General features: G+C 41.6%; 1 protein-coding gene across 1 annotated transcript in view; it reads left to right on the top strand.

Moving 5' to 3' along the window:
- LOC112049345 (laminin subunit alpha-1) overlaps nucleotides 1-15,049 on the top strand; it is a 186,822-nt gene that overhangs the window by 166,472 nt on the left and 5,301 nt on the right. Inside the window, exons 30-48 of the mRNA XM_052891292.1 lie at nucleotides 65-301; nucleotides 806-1,044; nucleotides 1,293-1,531; nucleotides 1,814-2,122; nucleotides 2,546-2,712; nucleotides 6,394-6,546; nucleotides 6,698-6,855; nucleotides 7,206-7,445; nucleotides 7,831-8,002; nucleotides 8,472-8,625; nucleotides 9,036-9,283; nucleotides 9,796-10,006; nucleotides 10,393-10,508; nucleotides 10,982-11,157; nucleotides 11,635-11,767; nucleotides 12,354-12,524; nucleotides 12,799-12,933; nucleotides 13,620-13,766; nucleotides 14,777-14,918. Coding sequence (XP_052747252.1) covers nucleotides 65-301; nucleotides 806-1,044; nucleotides 1,293-1,531; nucleotides 1,814-2,122; nucleotides 2,546-2,712; nucleotides 6,394-6,546; nucleotides 6,698-6,855; nucleotides 7,206-7,445; nucleotides 7,831-8,002; nucleotides 8,472-8,625; nucleotides 9,036-9,283; nucleotides 9,796-10,006; nucleotides 10,393-10,508; nucleotides 10,982-11,157; nucleotides 11,635-11,767; nucleotides 12,354-12,524; nucleotides 12,799-12,933; nucleotides 13,620-13,766; nucleotides 14,777-14,918 — 3,547 coding nt within the window. The remainder of the gene's footprint in view (nucleotides 1-64; nucleotides 302-805; nucleotides 1,045-1,292; nucleotides 1,532-1,813; nucleotides 2,123-2,545; nucleotides 2,713-6,393; nucleotides 6,547-6,697; nucleotides 6,856-7,205; nucleotides 7,446-7,830; nucleotides 8,003-8,471; nucleotides 8,626-9,035; nucleotides 9,284-9,795; nucleotides 10,007-10,392; nucleotides 10,509-10,981; nucleotides 11,158-11,634; nucleotides 11,768-12,353; nucleotides 12,525-12,798; nucleotides 12,934-13,619; nucleotides 13,767-14,776; nucleotides 14,919-15,049) is intronic.

Genomic DNA, 15,049 nt, shown 5'->3' with positions numbered 1-15,049 from the left:
CGTATATCGGATATCGTCATCATCATGTGATTTTAAATTACATTTTTAAAGATGTTTGTTACAGGCTAATATGCAATCGACGTCAATTCAAGAATTCAATTACCGTATAGATGACGAGTTGAAAAGGATTCGCCAACTACAAAACAATCTTGAAGAGTGGGAGAGGAAGGCAGAAGATGTCCCACAACTCGCTGAGACTGTGTGGAATTCGGGAGACATAGTTGTTGAATTAAAAAGACGAGTTGTACCAAAATTGACTGCTGTTAAAGATGTAGCACTGAGATGTCGACTAGTTTTAGAGGTACCTATGAATATTTTACGAATAATGATTTGTTGCTACTAGTAATTCAGATATTATCAGATATTATATTTTTGGAAGATGATATAATTGGTCACTATGACCAATAATCATCATCATCATCTTAGAAATAATCATCATCATCGTCATCTTAGAAATAGAAACGTCAATGGCTAGATTGAATTTAATGGACATAAAGTGTAGTCTTTGGATTATCTAACTATGCACTTGCAAATTATAATTATGATTTCGTAGAAATTCACATTTGTTTTACGTGACAAAATCTTTAACATGGAATTTGTATTTAGCTAATAAAAGTAGGTACGAGACTGAAATCGCCCGGCAAATTAAAAACTATTTTGAAGAGCATTTCTAAATAAAGTGCAAATATTGGATTTTCTCTGTTTGATACTTGCAATTGAATTTTATTATTTAAGTAGTGTGGCACACAATTGTATTTTGAACAAACATTAGTTTTTTCTTTAATTTTACAATATTTTCTTACAGGACATCACCAAGCTGTCTATTCGTAATCTTACCGACGAAATACGAGCAGGACTTCTGCATACCCACAACTTGGCCGTCGGATTCCCAGCAATTCTTACTGACCTCCAGAATCTGACAGCAGCTGCTGAAGAGAAAGAGGGGATATTATACAATCTTACACCTAAATACAAGGAGAAATACTTGGATACAGTCGTAGCCCATGTAGCAATGCTGGGGGAAAAGGCCAAAGAGTACAAAAAGTAGGTAGATACCCTTTTTGACTTCCTTAAATCAGTATATTATTAGATCTCTAATTATAATTAACAACATCTTAAAGTTCTTTCAAACTTTTCATCTTAAAGTTCTTTAAGATAAGAATTGCCCAACGGACATTGGCTTTGAATAAAAAGTAGTGATGCAAACGTCAACAAAAATCAAAGAAAGAAAAATATCTGAAATGTTCCTCTTTCATAATTAGATATTTTAATAATTTCCAAATTACTTTTAGTCTGTTTGCTGGAACACGCACCGTTGCTTCTGCTGGCGTGCAAGCGGCTAGAGCGTGGGCTGAAGTGGCTGAAAGAGTTCGGGATGCTTCTGCAGCCGCTGATGCCGCTACTATCGCCGCCGATATGGCTTCTAAGCTTGCTAGAGGACCACAGCCATTGCTAGCTACAGCTGATGAAGAAAAGTCAACCTCGGATATATTGAAAACGCGAGGAACGAAAGTTTTGTCAAAGGCTGACGGTGAGTCCTCTGGTTCTGATTTCACTGCTGCTATCACTTTGTGTAATGTGTTAGAGTGACTACTGGTTGTATTATACCCAATATTTATTATAAGCACTGAGCTGGTATCTACCATTTCAGATAGGCATGTCATTATAATTTTAATTGTACATTCCAAATAAAGTGGTAAATAATTACAAAAGACAATGACACATACAAAGTTTAATTTTTTCTGACTATTTTGACAATCTAGAGTCTAGAGTCTGCTTTCATTACAAGCCAATGAATCTTCATTGTTGTCAGAACTTCGCCGTGAGCTGGAAACGGCACAGCGCGGCACCGACGCAGTCAGCGTTGGTCTCCGAGGGTTGGGATGGCGTGAAAGAGCGCTCGCGAGCGGCGCGGAGAGCGGTGCGGCGAGCGGCGCGGGGAACAACGCCGTGCCGACGTTACGAGTCGCGAGCACGCAAGCCGAACGAGTGTTCGCGAGCACTCGTGCGTTATACGACGAAGCGGCCGAGACCAGGAGGAAAGTGCGGTACCAGTTGAGACGGAACCTTGCTGCTTTGCAGAGGTTGGGAGACACTGCGTTGGGAGCTGCTGAGGAACACGGTTAGTAAGTAGATGGCTTTTGATTCAGTCGAGCGTTTAATAGATATCTTAAGGTTAGGCTTACGAGGTAATATGGAGTATGTAGCGGGCATAGATTAATGCATCGTAGAACATCTAAGGAATTCGGAAAGTGGATAACCTCAAATGGAAAATCATTACTTTAAGAATCAAACAATGGTTTTCCATTTGAGTTTATATTAAAAAAGAGAAATGAAAGTACACTCAGCTCTTGAGGAGCAATCAAAATATATTAAAGAGTTAAAAGTTTCAACAACATTATATTCAAACAAACTGTGGGTACCTACAGCAAATCTTAGGAAACATACTCGTAGATTGAATTCCCGGATTCCCGGAGAAGTTACGAACCAATGAAACCCATGTTGGCGTTTATTGCCTGTAATAATAACAATACAACTGATGTAGTTTCGCAGATCCGCGGCAACACACTGCGCGGGCGGGAGGTGGCCGAAGCGCTGGCGGCGGCTGCGGCGGCGCGGGCGAGGGAACACGAAAGCGCTGCAGCTTCACTGAATCCAGCTTTTCTAGCGCTGAGAGAGCAAATACAACGAGCGAAACACGCAGCTTCTTCGGTAAGTAGAATACAGAATAAAGTATTAGGTACGAGTTTTATGGGCTTTATTATTCTCTAGTGTTCGACTAAATTAGAGTGTCAAATGGACAATATCGTTTTTTAGGTATATAATAATAATAATAATAATAATTCATTTATTTAAAGTAACCAAGACTCATTTTGTTAGTAAAATTATCTTATAAGTATGTTAATTGTGTATACCTAAACCTAAAAATTAGTAAATAACAATATTTCTTATTATCTATGTTAGTTACTTAAAACCTATTGTATTTACGAGAACCAGTGCTATGTCATTCCATTAGAAACGCCACAACAGTGGTTCACGTAGGTGCAGTCTAGTCTGCTGGCGATTACTGCCAAAATGCTGTTGGTACTGCCTCGCAGCCTTCGCACCAGGGATCCGCATCTTTTGCGCATTGTTGCATAAAAGCAATCAACTCTTGCTTCCGCGAACATCCCTGACGCGCTACAGTAACGAGGTAGCCCCATAATAGCCCTGAATGCATTATTGTACTGGATACGGAGAGCATTGTACGATCTTTGTGTATATTTTGCCCACAGGCTGCATGTGTAAAAAATAGTGCAATAGGCCTTAAATAATGTTGTCTTAACTTGCTGTGAGCAGCGTGCAAACCTGCGTGCAAGCATGTTAGCTCTAACTGACAATGCTCTCCGCTCCCTTTCAATATCCGTGTCGTCCTTGAGGTCGGGGGTCAAAATATGTCCTAGATATTTAAATTGGTGAACTTGTTTCAAAATTGTCCCATTTAGTACAAGCGATGGAACGTTACTTGGTAACTTTCCCTCAGCCTCAAAGACCATCACTTCGCTTTTCTTGGCATTATAAATTAACCCGTGCCTTTCCACATAAGCCTCACATATTGCCAACAGCTTACGCAGGCCACAAAGTGATGCACTCAGCAGCACCATGTCATCGGCGTAGCTTATGTTATTTACACAAACCCCGTCAATGTAACAGCCGATTCTGGTACCGCTGAGCTCACCCAGCAACTCGTCAATATATAGGTTGAAAAGCGTCGTAGAACTTAGCCCACCCTGTCTGACTCCACACTCCAACCCATAGGGACGTGATAACGTTCCCGCCCATCGGACATAATTGACCTGGTTTCTGTACCAAAATTTAAATATATTGGTGAGTTCGGGTGGTGCTTTAACTGCTTCTAGCTTCCCCCACAAGATATCGTAAGAAACCAGGTCAAATGCCCTAGAAAGATCTAGAAAGCAGGCATAAACTGGAGTTTTACGCCTAGCGTAGTATTTGACAGTATGCTTAAGACTCAATACTGCACTTTCTGTTGACAGCCCTGGACGAAAACCAAACTGGTTGTCATGAGGCTTAACTAGCTTATTTACTTGAGTGTTAAGCAAACTATCAAACACCTTAGCGACTATAGTAGCTATTGAAATAGGCCTGTAATTGTTTTTATCCGATAAGTCACCAGTTTTATTTTTCACAATAGGCACTACTATGGTACGCATCATCTCCCTTGGCATAAAACTGTGACTAATACAAATGTTATAGAGCATGGTCAGCACTCTGGGTAGATGTGAGCCAGCATATTGTAAATGCTCGATGCTGAGACCATCATGACCGGGGGATTTACCTCTTGTCATATTTTTAATAGTATGCGCTACATCTGCACATTTAAATACAATCCCCATCTTTTCGTTGATCTCAGCACTAAACACTGCTGGTTGAGAGAGGCTGAGAGGCGATTGTACAGAAAAATGATCCACAAAGAGATTCGAAATATTAACGGGCTCACACACACCACTGACGCTCACGGGGAGGGCTGGCCTGTTATTCATTTTATTGGTGTTTTTCCAGAAACCACGAAAATTATTTTTGGAATGATATGAGGCCAGAATGTCCATTTTTATTTGATGTTCATGATCTTGACACCATTTTAGACGGGATTTGAAAATTCTTCTAGTCTCGCACATGTCAAGGTAAAAGCGACCTACCATTGGTTTACCGTACCACAACCATATCGAGAATTTGTGCCTGGCCTCCTCGTGTGCGCTCGCGACGTACTTATTCCAGCCTATAACGGTCTTCTTTACTACACGCCTCCCGCTTTCATGACCAATCACGGATGATTCCGTTAAGGCATTAACGATGTCGCTGTACAATTTCGAAATCACAGATCTATGTACAACGTCATTGCAAGCACGATCACAACAATCGCGCAGCTCACGTGGAAAGTCTATTAGCTTCAGTCTCTCATGACATTCCCTCTGGTATGTGAATATCTGTTGTTGGTTTCTCTCCCCCCAATATGTTGTTGTATTCAGAGAGTTGTTCGTAATATTTCTTTTAGGTACTATTCCATTTAAATTGCATTCTATCACCAGAGGAAAGTGGTCGGACCACAAAACGTCATAAGAAACAAAAGCATTATACACTGACTCAACCGCGGCCTCAGTAACTAAACAATGATCGAGCCACCGCTTGGAGCCATGAACTTCACTTATAAAAGTATAGGTGTCAGATTGTAAACCTAGTATTTCGGTATCTATGCAAGTCCATTTCTGCTCACTGCCGAATTTAGAAAGTTCGTGAAAAAACAACTCAGACGGGTGCGCATTAAAATCCCCTAATATATATACACTGTTTTCACTGTATGCATCTATAATAGCACTCACCGAACCAAGCACGTCTGTGAAATCCATTAGATTGGCCACTGCGTCAGTGGGCATATATACACTTAGCACTAAAAACGATTTATCTTGTAATGACACTTTAATGGCACATATACGTGGGTTATCGCACTGTATCACTGTCACATTCTGGAAAATACTACGCCTCCATAGCAGCGCGACTTCTCCGAACGGCCTTCCACGGACGATACCAGCGGATGTGTCCACTGCAGACACTCCGGTTGCGCTGAAATCCTCACTTATTGTGTCGAGGAAAGTTAATTCATCCGGCAGCAACCAGGTTTCTTGCAATGCAATTATATCAGCTGCTCTGCTTAGCTCATATATTCCTTGCGCCGAACGTTTCACACTCTTACAGTTAAATGAGATAAATTTACATAGGCTTTTATCCATTAATGGTTATTTTGTTATTTTTACTCGCTGTAACCTCCTTATATGAGGATTCACGCTTATGTTTGAAGGTCACGAAATATATAAAATGAAGAAAATAAAAAGTTAAATAAAATTACACACTTCCCACAACTGCATCTAGTCAGCGTGAGTTTTTCTTCTTTAACATCTTCTTTCAATCTTTAACATTCATTGTCGTTTAGTATTAGAATCTCTTGTTTCTTCTTCTGTAAGCGTCCTATTATTTGAAACACATACATAGACATTTAAATTCGAGCAGCATTTAAAACTTCCACACTTATTTCTTCTTTCTCTCTTCCCCTTGAATCACTCCGTCTGTTGGTGGATACCGTATTAAAAATTGATTAATGTGTTTATTGAAAACCATTCAGTATTGTCTTGAAGATCGCATTTGTGTACCTTACCTCTATGGTCAGCACATCGATACAATACCTAGTTCTTTCACCCTACAAAAGGTGGCGTAGTAATTTCATCGTGCAAGGCAGCGCCAGTGTGTAGGCACTGACATCTTACCTCATAGCATTGTTACTGACCTGGAGACTTTGTTATACAATATTTACTGATTTATGGTTTTATCCTTTTACAGATATCAGTGTCAGTGACATCCCCCGGAGCCGCTGGTGCCGGCTGTGCGCGCGCCTACTCCGCATGGACCGGCCCGGCCGCTACCAGAGCTACCCTGGCCTTGAGCTTCGAGGCTGTCGTACGAGATGGCACACTGCTATACCTACCTGACCAGGTTCTGTTCACTACTTTTTGGATCTTACCGTCGACATCAATAATTTATTTGTTTTTGACAGTTTTCAGATGTTTTACTATTTAGATATTTCTTCATCTACTCAACAATGTGTCAATTGCAGATTACATTATATTTGTATTGTCCTACACAGGAGGACACGGGCCGCTACATGCGTCTAGCCGTCGACAAAGGAAGACTGCAGCTGCGGTGGAACGTCGGGGGAGGCGAGGGTGTCATCCAACACCCTGAGCTGCTGCAGCCGACGCTGGACGACGCCGACCACACCACCTACCGTCTGCACATAGAGAGGTGACCACTAGCACATAACATTTATTTTGGTTGCTTTTGCTTTATTAAGATTTGCTAGTTTCGAAAGAGCGCCGAAACAAAAATAGATTGAAATTGAAAATGAAAGTTAAGCAATGTTTATCATACCAAAAAATCTGTCAAGAAACAAAGAATAATAATCGATGTTCTCAAGTTTGGTGACTCGAGAATTATGACCAGACAAGTTATCCAACCTGCATACTTGCCAAAATAAATAAAAATAAAAAAAAAAAAAAAAAAAAAAAAAAAAAAAAAAAAAAAAAAAAAAAAAAAAAAAAAAAAAAAAAAATACAACTGGCTAGTTTTATTAACATTTTAGTTGAATCCGGCAGGGTATGGGGAACTGTCAAGCTTCGCGTTGAGCGGGCGGGAACACCCGCTATCACTTCCACCAACAGCACAGCAGTGGCTCCAGGGTCGGGGCTCCTGCGGCCGGCGTTGTGGTGGCTTGGAGAGACGGGTGCTTCGCTGCCGGCCTGCGTCCATTCATTGCATGCCGACCATGGAGCGATAGGGCTTTGGGCTTTTGCGAAGCAACCGCCTACTGCAAAATGCATTGGCTGCACACAGAGGTAAGTGTTATCAAAAACTTTCATATCTGCAAGCAGTCCCTTCAATGATACCTTCAGGCATTATTTCATCTGTTCACAACCTTATAGGCATTTCCAAAAAAAAATATCCTGGGCATTTAATAAACATAATCCAACTTAGGAAACGTAAAAGGTTATTTTGACAACCTCAAGGTGGCTGACGATAATCACTTACGCGAAAATGTAGCACCAATTGGTAGAACACTAAGGATATGTAGATGGTTAGTTCCTTATCATTTGAACTGTCAGAGCAACATCAACTAATATTTATTAAAAAGTATTTGTTTTTCATGTCAGTTGGTATAGTTCTCCACCTCCCGGGCTCCCGTCGCTTTCTGGTCTCTCCAAGTTGTTTCCTTTGTATCAGATGGTACAGCGACTCCCGCGGCAGCGAGGGCATGGTGTGGATGGGCGGCGCCGGCTACGTGGCGCTGCGTCGCTCGCGGCGACCGTCCGACCGCCGGCGGTTCAGCCTCGCGCTCACCTTCCGCACCACCGACACCGATGCGCTGCTCTTCCTCGCTCACGACAACGCTAACGTGAGTATGCTCCGTCAATAAACAACGTTATTAAAGCAATGGATAGTTGACAATATGAGTAGATCAAAAATAGTAAAAGACCAGCAGGTCCACAGGATATTATTAAAAAACCATCACTGAGAGACGTTCAGAGCTGAGCAGAGAGTGCTGCCGTAAATTTAAGGTTAAGCTTCTATGAGCTTATAATTACGCTAGCAACCGTATGGACCATAAAGAATATTCTTGTTACAAAATTACCACTACTATTATTGTTAACATGGTGGTTCTGAATGTGGATAGAAGAATTCATTTGAAGGAATAAACAGAATATTAAAATCTCACGATAACAAGATTCAACAGGACACTGCCAAGCAAACAGCGTCATTTGCTGTAAGAAACACTAACCTTAGAAGTTATGTAACTGCATACCTTCAATAGTGATGAATTTCAAAAAGAGATTCTCATCTCAACTGTTGTTCTCGTAAAACAGAATCGTTCAGTATCTGTGTGGGTGCGCTCCTGTCGCGTGGTGTTCCTGGTGCAGTACTCGGAGTCCAGGCTCGAGATCACGGCGGGCGGGCGCCACTGCGACGGCCGACCGACTCATCTGCAGGCTACGAGGGTCTTCAACGGCCTTGAGAGAGGTACTGTGCCCTTTCCTTCTCAACTTGTCAAGCTATCTAGATTATTAGCGACTCCCTATAAGCCGTTTGATGTCAATATATAGTGTTATTAATACAGTTTTTCAACTATTACCACTTTTTGGAAAGCTTCTTTCCAAAATGAATACAAGACTGAACTTTTCTTACTTGTAATTATGAAACATCTAACTTGGATTTTTTACTTGATAGGGTTCATTGAAGACTTTACACTTATTTGTGTTCCATATTGTATTTTTACTTGAAAAATAAAGCTGATTCAAAAATTTGGTTTGACATAGTCTCTCATGTAATTTCAAACTTCAATAAGTTTCCATGATACTCTTCTCGTCCTTTACCAATTTATTATGTAAGTAGTGGTTACTGTATATGATATGTATGCGGCTGGTCCCCAGGCAGTCTGCGCGTGAACGGCGAGGAAACCCTCGGGTCTCCCTCTCCTCCGGTGCAGTCCGCGGCCTCCCTGCCAGAACTGTCCAGCTCCACGTACTGGGTCGGAGGCCTGCCTCCCGAGGGCGAAGGCCTGGGGTACGAGTCCTTGCCGTTGCTGGGTTGCGTCGGCGGCATCATGGTGGACAGGGAGGGTTATGACCTGATGGACACTTCCACCAGATATGGAGTTGAACCGGGATGTGCTGCTAGGGTAAGAAAATCGCAACTATTTCTAAAAGACCGTGTAACTCACAAACTATAAATTAGCTCATCACGACAACTCAATACCTATTTGCTTGTGTATTATTTATTTTTTTATTAAAAGAAAAGCTTACGCTTAGCTATAGTCAAGTCTGTTGAAAAGCAGATATAATATAGTCAAATGCGCACATTATTACAATCTTATCCTTGTAGCCTTAGATCACATGCTAGCTTAAAAGCTTTTCATACTCGCTATAACTATACCCAAATTACAATTTGGAAAAACAAGCATACTAAGTATGAGTTATCTAGATGGCCTCATATGAGTAGAAAAGATGACGCTGTACATTTTGTATAACTGTTATTGCAGTATCGTATCTTGCAGAACACTTCGCTTAAACAACACACACCCTGAAAGTAGCTATACGTCATCCAAATCCGATAATTAATTTATCGCTTCAAATTGAAGCAAATCATAGCAAAAAGTCTTTTGAGATTAATGTTCTATTATTTAATTTGCAGCCACTTCGTTCAGCTGTATTCGAAGGTGCCGGTTTCATCGAACTCGCGTCTCCAGTGATTCGTCGCAAGACGTCCATCGGCATATCGTTCCGTGCCAGATCCCCGACCGGACTGGTACTCTACAGAGCTCCCACCATCGTAGTGGATGATAACGAAGTTGACGATGAAGATGGAGATGATAATCATTATCTTGTCTTATCTCTTCTAAATGGTAAAGAGTACTTCATTAAACTTTTAAAATATTTAGAGATTGCTCTTATAAAACTAAAGCAGGTTAACAGGCGCAAAAACACTGTTAGAAAAACTATTAAGTATTAGCAATGAACCAAATCCATTATCCGATTTGTTATGGCTATTTGCCATAACAAATCACGGAGGAAGGAATGAATGGAAAATAAATTCACAGTTTCTACCATGTGAAAGTGACTCATATCTTAACGATTTTAATTTAAATCACAGACTTCATAAAGAGAGCAACTTAGGAAATTACTTGTTAAAACTTCTTTAAATTCAATGGTGATTAAACATATGGTGAATACCTTTATTCTAGAGTACATATAAAATGGGTAAATAGTATATTTGATCATGTCTTTGCAGGTGAACTGGATCTAATGGCCAACGCAGGTAAAGGAGAACTAAAGCTGAGACTCAACGGAACTAAACTAGATGACGGAGTTTTGCACACCGTGCGATTAGTTCGGGTTCATAAACAGGTTAGTAGATTTATTATATTTTAATGGAGTTTTAGACAATAATAGCACTACCAGGGCGAACGGAGCAGAGGCTCCAGGCGCCAAATCCTAGAGAGCGCCTAAATGATAATCCTTTTCAACCGTAGACAGTATTGCGGCTGATTTTCATTTCAACTGGTTACCCCAGAGTATGGTCAAGAACTTCGCGTTCCATTCTTATTTTACACACACATAATTTGGGATAGGTGTCTGCATATTATTATGAGCAAACAACACAGGCGCGTTTAATTGGATTTCGTTCCATTTAAAAATTTACTTAATGCCGGCGCTGAGCACTACATCACTAACTCACAAGCTTTAGCTCTCATTATCTCTCTCATTAATTATTATAATACAAGTAGGTATACTTAGGTATAGAAAAACGCAATTAACTAAAACATGTGAAGAAACCTACCTCGGAAAAAATCGACTAAAACAGATTCAATCTTTTATAGATGGAGGTCTGGGTTGATGAGAAGCGCGTCGGTGTGGGTGCATTGGCCGGCGGCGCCTTCGCGGCGCGGAACCGTGGACTGTACTTAGGAGGTGTTCCCGCCACGCACTCGTCGGGGCTGCTCCTGCCTGCTGGGGCCTTTACTGGCACTTTGGCTGACGTCATTGCTGATTCTACGTAAGTTTGTCTATGTACAAAATACTCAATTGCGTGCGTGTTTCTGTACGCATAATTAGGTGGGTAGTATTATTAGTCATCATTATTATCAGCCGATGGACTTGCAACGGTGTTTGCTGCTTGATGTCATCGGCGGATGGCGGCTTGGGGTCATCGGCCACTTGGTAAACACTGCGTTCTCCGGTGCGAGGTCCAGCAACTTTGGACCTTAACATTAACCAACCAACATGACCTTTATAATATGATATGAATTACATAATAAGGAATGTGAAATTTATTTAATGCAATGCAATATGAGAATCTAAATATATAGTAAAATCTTCTGAAGAAGTCCCCAAAAAACTATTGCCAAAAGTTATGCACGGTGAGATAACAATATCACGAAATTTTCAAATAGGTAAAGAGCAAAGAACATCTTCAAAGACGCCTTTCCCCACAAAAACAACTCATCAATATGAAATCGTGTTGTCATTCTAGTTGGCTAGGCCTGGAGACAAGCGTCCGGCGCGGTGGAGTGAGGCTGGGCCGAGCGGACGGCGAGCTGCGGGACGCGCTGACGGAGCCCAGGGCCCTGCAAGCGCAGCCCGATGCGGACACTAGTTGTGCTAAGGTATACAGTCACGATCAATACAATTTATACCACATTAGCGGACGCCCGCGAATTTGTCCTCTAGACATCGTTAATCCGGCCCTGCGGCAAAATCCGTCCTTATGAGACGTTTACTAACTATGTTTAACACATAGTTAGTAAACGTCTTAACTAACTACTTTGAGATTTAAAAGCTCTGAAAAATAATATCATGGGAATTAAATTAAACCATGAGTAGATAGATAGAGATGAGAGATATTAGAAGAAAGGACTGTAGGCTTCAATGTTCCTAAAAACAGCTCCTCTAAATGTTACTGTTGTCAAAGTAATCGAGAACGCAGAAGTTCAACATTAGAATTCTTCAGGATTTTTTATATAAATAGCGGCAGCGGCATGTCTTCAAATTAAAAGAAATCGCGAGGCAAGATTCTGAAGCCAAAAATTGGCCTTGAAAACTTTTCTTGAAAATAGTACAAAGATAATCTTAAAAGCAACTTTGAAATCTTCCAGGAACACAACGGGTTTGGTCGCACTTTTTTCATAGACAGCGCTTTATAATTTGGATGATCTTTGTCTGTCTATGGGTAATCATTTTCGTCATTTCCAGATGTCCTCGTATACTGTAGAGGCGGGTGCGGTAAAATTCGGAGATGTGACGGGAAGTTACGCTACTTTACGGATCGGACGCGAAAGCAAAGACAAGGGGGCCAAAGGAGAGTTCTCTTTTACTCTGCAGCTGCGAACATTTGCTAGTGATGGACTGATGATGCTCCTACCTGTAAGTATCACGTCTTTATAATACAACAATGAAAGAATTGATATTCTCCTACTAATCACCCAGGTACACCAAAAGGCTGTATTTTAAACTTATGAAGACTTCATGATGTTAACATTCCATATTTGCAATGACTCAACACTGCAACTGTTCTAATTTTAGGTACCTACACACCTACCTACTAATTTCATTTGAAGTTACTCTTTGTGGCTCGCCTGATCTTTGATCTAGCTCTTTCATGATGTCAATTTTCCATATTTGATCGTTTCGTTTTTAGGGTTCTAAAATGAAGCCGAAGCACTACACAGTGCTACTGATACGCGAAGGTCGCCTGCGGCTAGTGGTCCGCGGCAGGCGACGACGGGAGATCACACTAGCCGCGGCGAGAATGGATGACGGATTGTGGCATTCTGTAAGCAATTTTTTCCTTTTCAGCCCTAAAAACTCATGTATATGATAAGAAACGTTAGAACAATTCACAATTTTTAAACCTTGAACTGAAGTGCAGAACTTAACGGTAATCACTACTCATACATAGTAGGATTTTGTTTTGACATTGTCCAATTGATGGTAATTCAGTACCTACGAGTACGACACGCCATAAAGAAACCTTTTACCTTCTATGGCCCAGCATCTTCGATTTTATAAGCCGAATCCCGGTACATTTTTAGCGTGTTCTCGGGTCATTTTCTTGATGCTCATTAGGTAAGTTATTTCTCATCATTCTTGTTCTTTTCTCACTCTCTCTTCTGAGACTGTGACAAAACACATCCTCCCCGTCAATAACACGTCGTGTTGAGGCGATCCTAACACCCGTGAACGATCCGATCCAACATCCTTTGACCAAGGTGCCCTAGAACCAAGGTGCTCGACCCGTATTCACACACGAAGTGTCTAACCTGGACGCTAAGACCGCAATGTAGCGCAGGGATAGGTGACAAAATTCTAACGGCGTAATCTTGTCGCGAGTCTAGTAGTAGGTAATAAACAATCCATGGTTATCTAGACGAGCAGTGGATTACACGTGTTAGCTTTTGTCAGAAACCGGTGTTCACGAGATAGTCGATAGCTATGATCATGGTCGTGTTCACGTCCCAGGTGACGGTGCGCATATCTCGGAGCCGCATCGTGCTGTCGAGTGCGGGCGCGGCTGCCACCGCGCGCGCGCCGCCACACTCGCGCGCCGCGCGCCTGTACTTTGGGGGACCGCCGCCCGAGGCGCTCGTGCCTTATGTTCCTAACTCAGTAAGTATCAAACTTTTAGTATTGTGTTGATATGTAAGTTTCTATCTTACGGAATCAAGAATTTAAACATCAACTGTGTTGAGAGCCTGATGATTTTTCATGTTCTGATCTTGATCCTAGATCCAAGACGTCGTGAGCTCCAACTTATTTCTGCAAGTCCCCTCAACATTCCTATCTAAGCAGAGCCCATAATAACAAAGTGCCTTACAATTTTTAGTGTTCGAAGCGTTAGCGTTTGTAGAAAGAGAATTGATACGCAACGCAACTTACACTTCGCGTTGTAAATAATTGGAAGTAGCATTTTAAGGAAATTGACGGTCTTCTCGTACGCCCACGTCAAAAAGAATGTCAAAAGAAGAAAATATAGAAGACTCTCTGTAAAGTTAAATTGACATAATTAAGATATCCATAATTCATCTAACGGTACCTTATTTCATTCTGTTTATTCCCCCTTAACGTCGCACAATGTTGCCAAGATTGCTATAATTATTTTGGCAGTCTTATAAATCAGTCGTTTAATTTAAGGTGCATCATAATCGCTATTAGACTCTCTAGATTGTAGTCAAGGGCTAACTTGTAAAGAATAAAAAAAAAAATAAAAAAAAAAGAACATATTGCTTCACATATTGTATTTCTAATGAAACATCCATATACTAGTAGTAGAGTAGGTATACTCGTAGGTATGTCATAAGACTCATTATCTGATTCTTGGAAGATCTCTTTTTTATCTTCCACCCCATCTCATTCTTTATCTCTCAAACTCTTCTCAGTGGCTTAGTCACACTCTCCTAAGCTGGGCTTTCCACCAGCGAGTCAATTCCACCCTAGGTGACTTTCCACAATTGCTCTCCAGTCTCCTCGGCCTACATTGGCCACCCCAACGACCCTGACCGTTTTAACGGCAGGCGCCTGCTCTCCCAGGAAATGACTACAGTCCCAGAACTGTTTCCTCCACGTCCATGCTGGTGTGTGAGACGGATAGTAGTACTGTCATCGCAATCTGTTTCCAGATCCTCCGCGTGGGCGGCTTCGTGGGCTGCATGCGGCGGGTGACGGTGAACGGGCGCGCCGAGGACCTGGTGCGGGACGCGCGCGCGCACACGGCGGTGGGGCAGTGCTTCCCGCACATCGAGAGAGGCGCTTACTTCGCAGGCGAGTCTAATATTAATCTAATAAGCGAGTCTTAATCTAATAACTCACGACATATCGAAAAATGCATAGTCGGCCAATAACTGCTAATAATGGTTTTCGTTCGTCCTAACGCAACGAAAGAGAGAGATATT

Source organism: Bicyclus anynana, chromosome 3 (genome assembly GCF_947172395.1).
Source record: "Bicyclus anynana chromosome 3, ilBicAnyn1.1, whole genome shotgun sequence".
Lineage (NCBI taxonomy): Eukaryota > Metazoa > Arthropoda > Insecta > Lepidoptera > Nymphalidae > Bicyclus > Bicyclus anynana.
The sequence above is the reverse complement of the archived record's forward strand: the minus strand, read 5'-3'. Positions and strand labels throughout refer to the sequence as shown.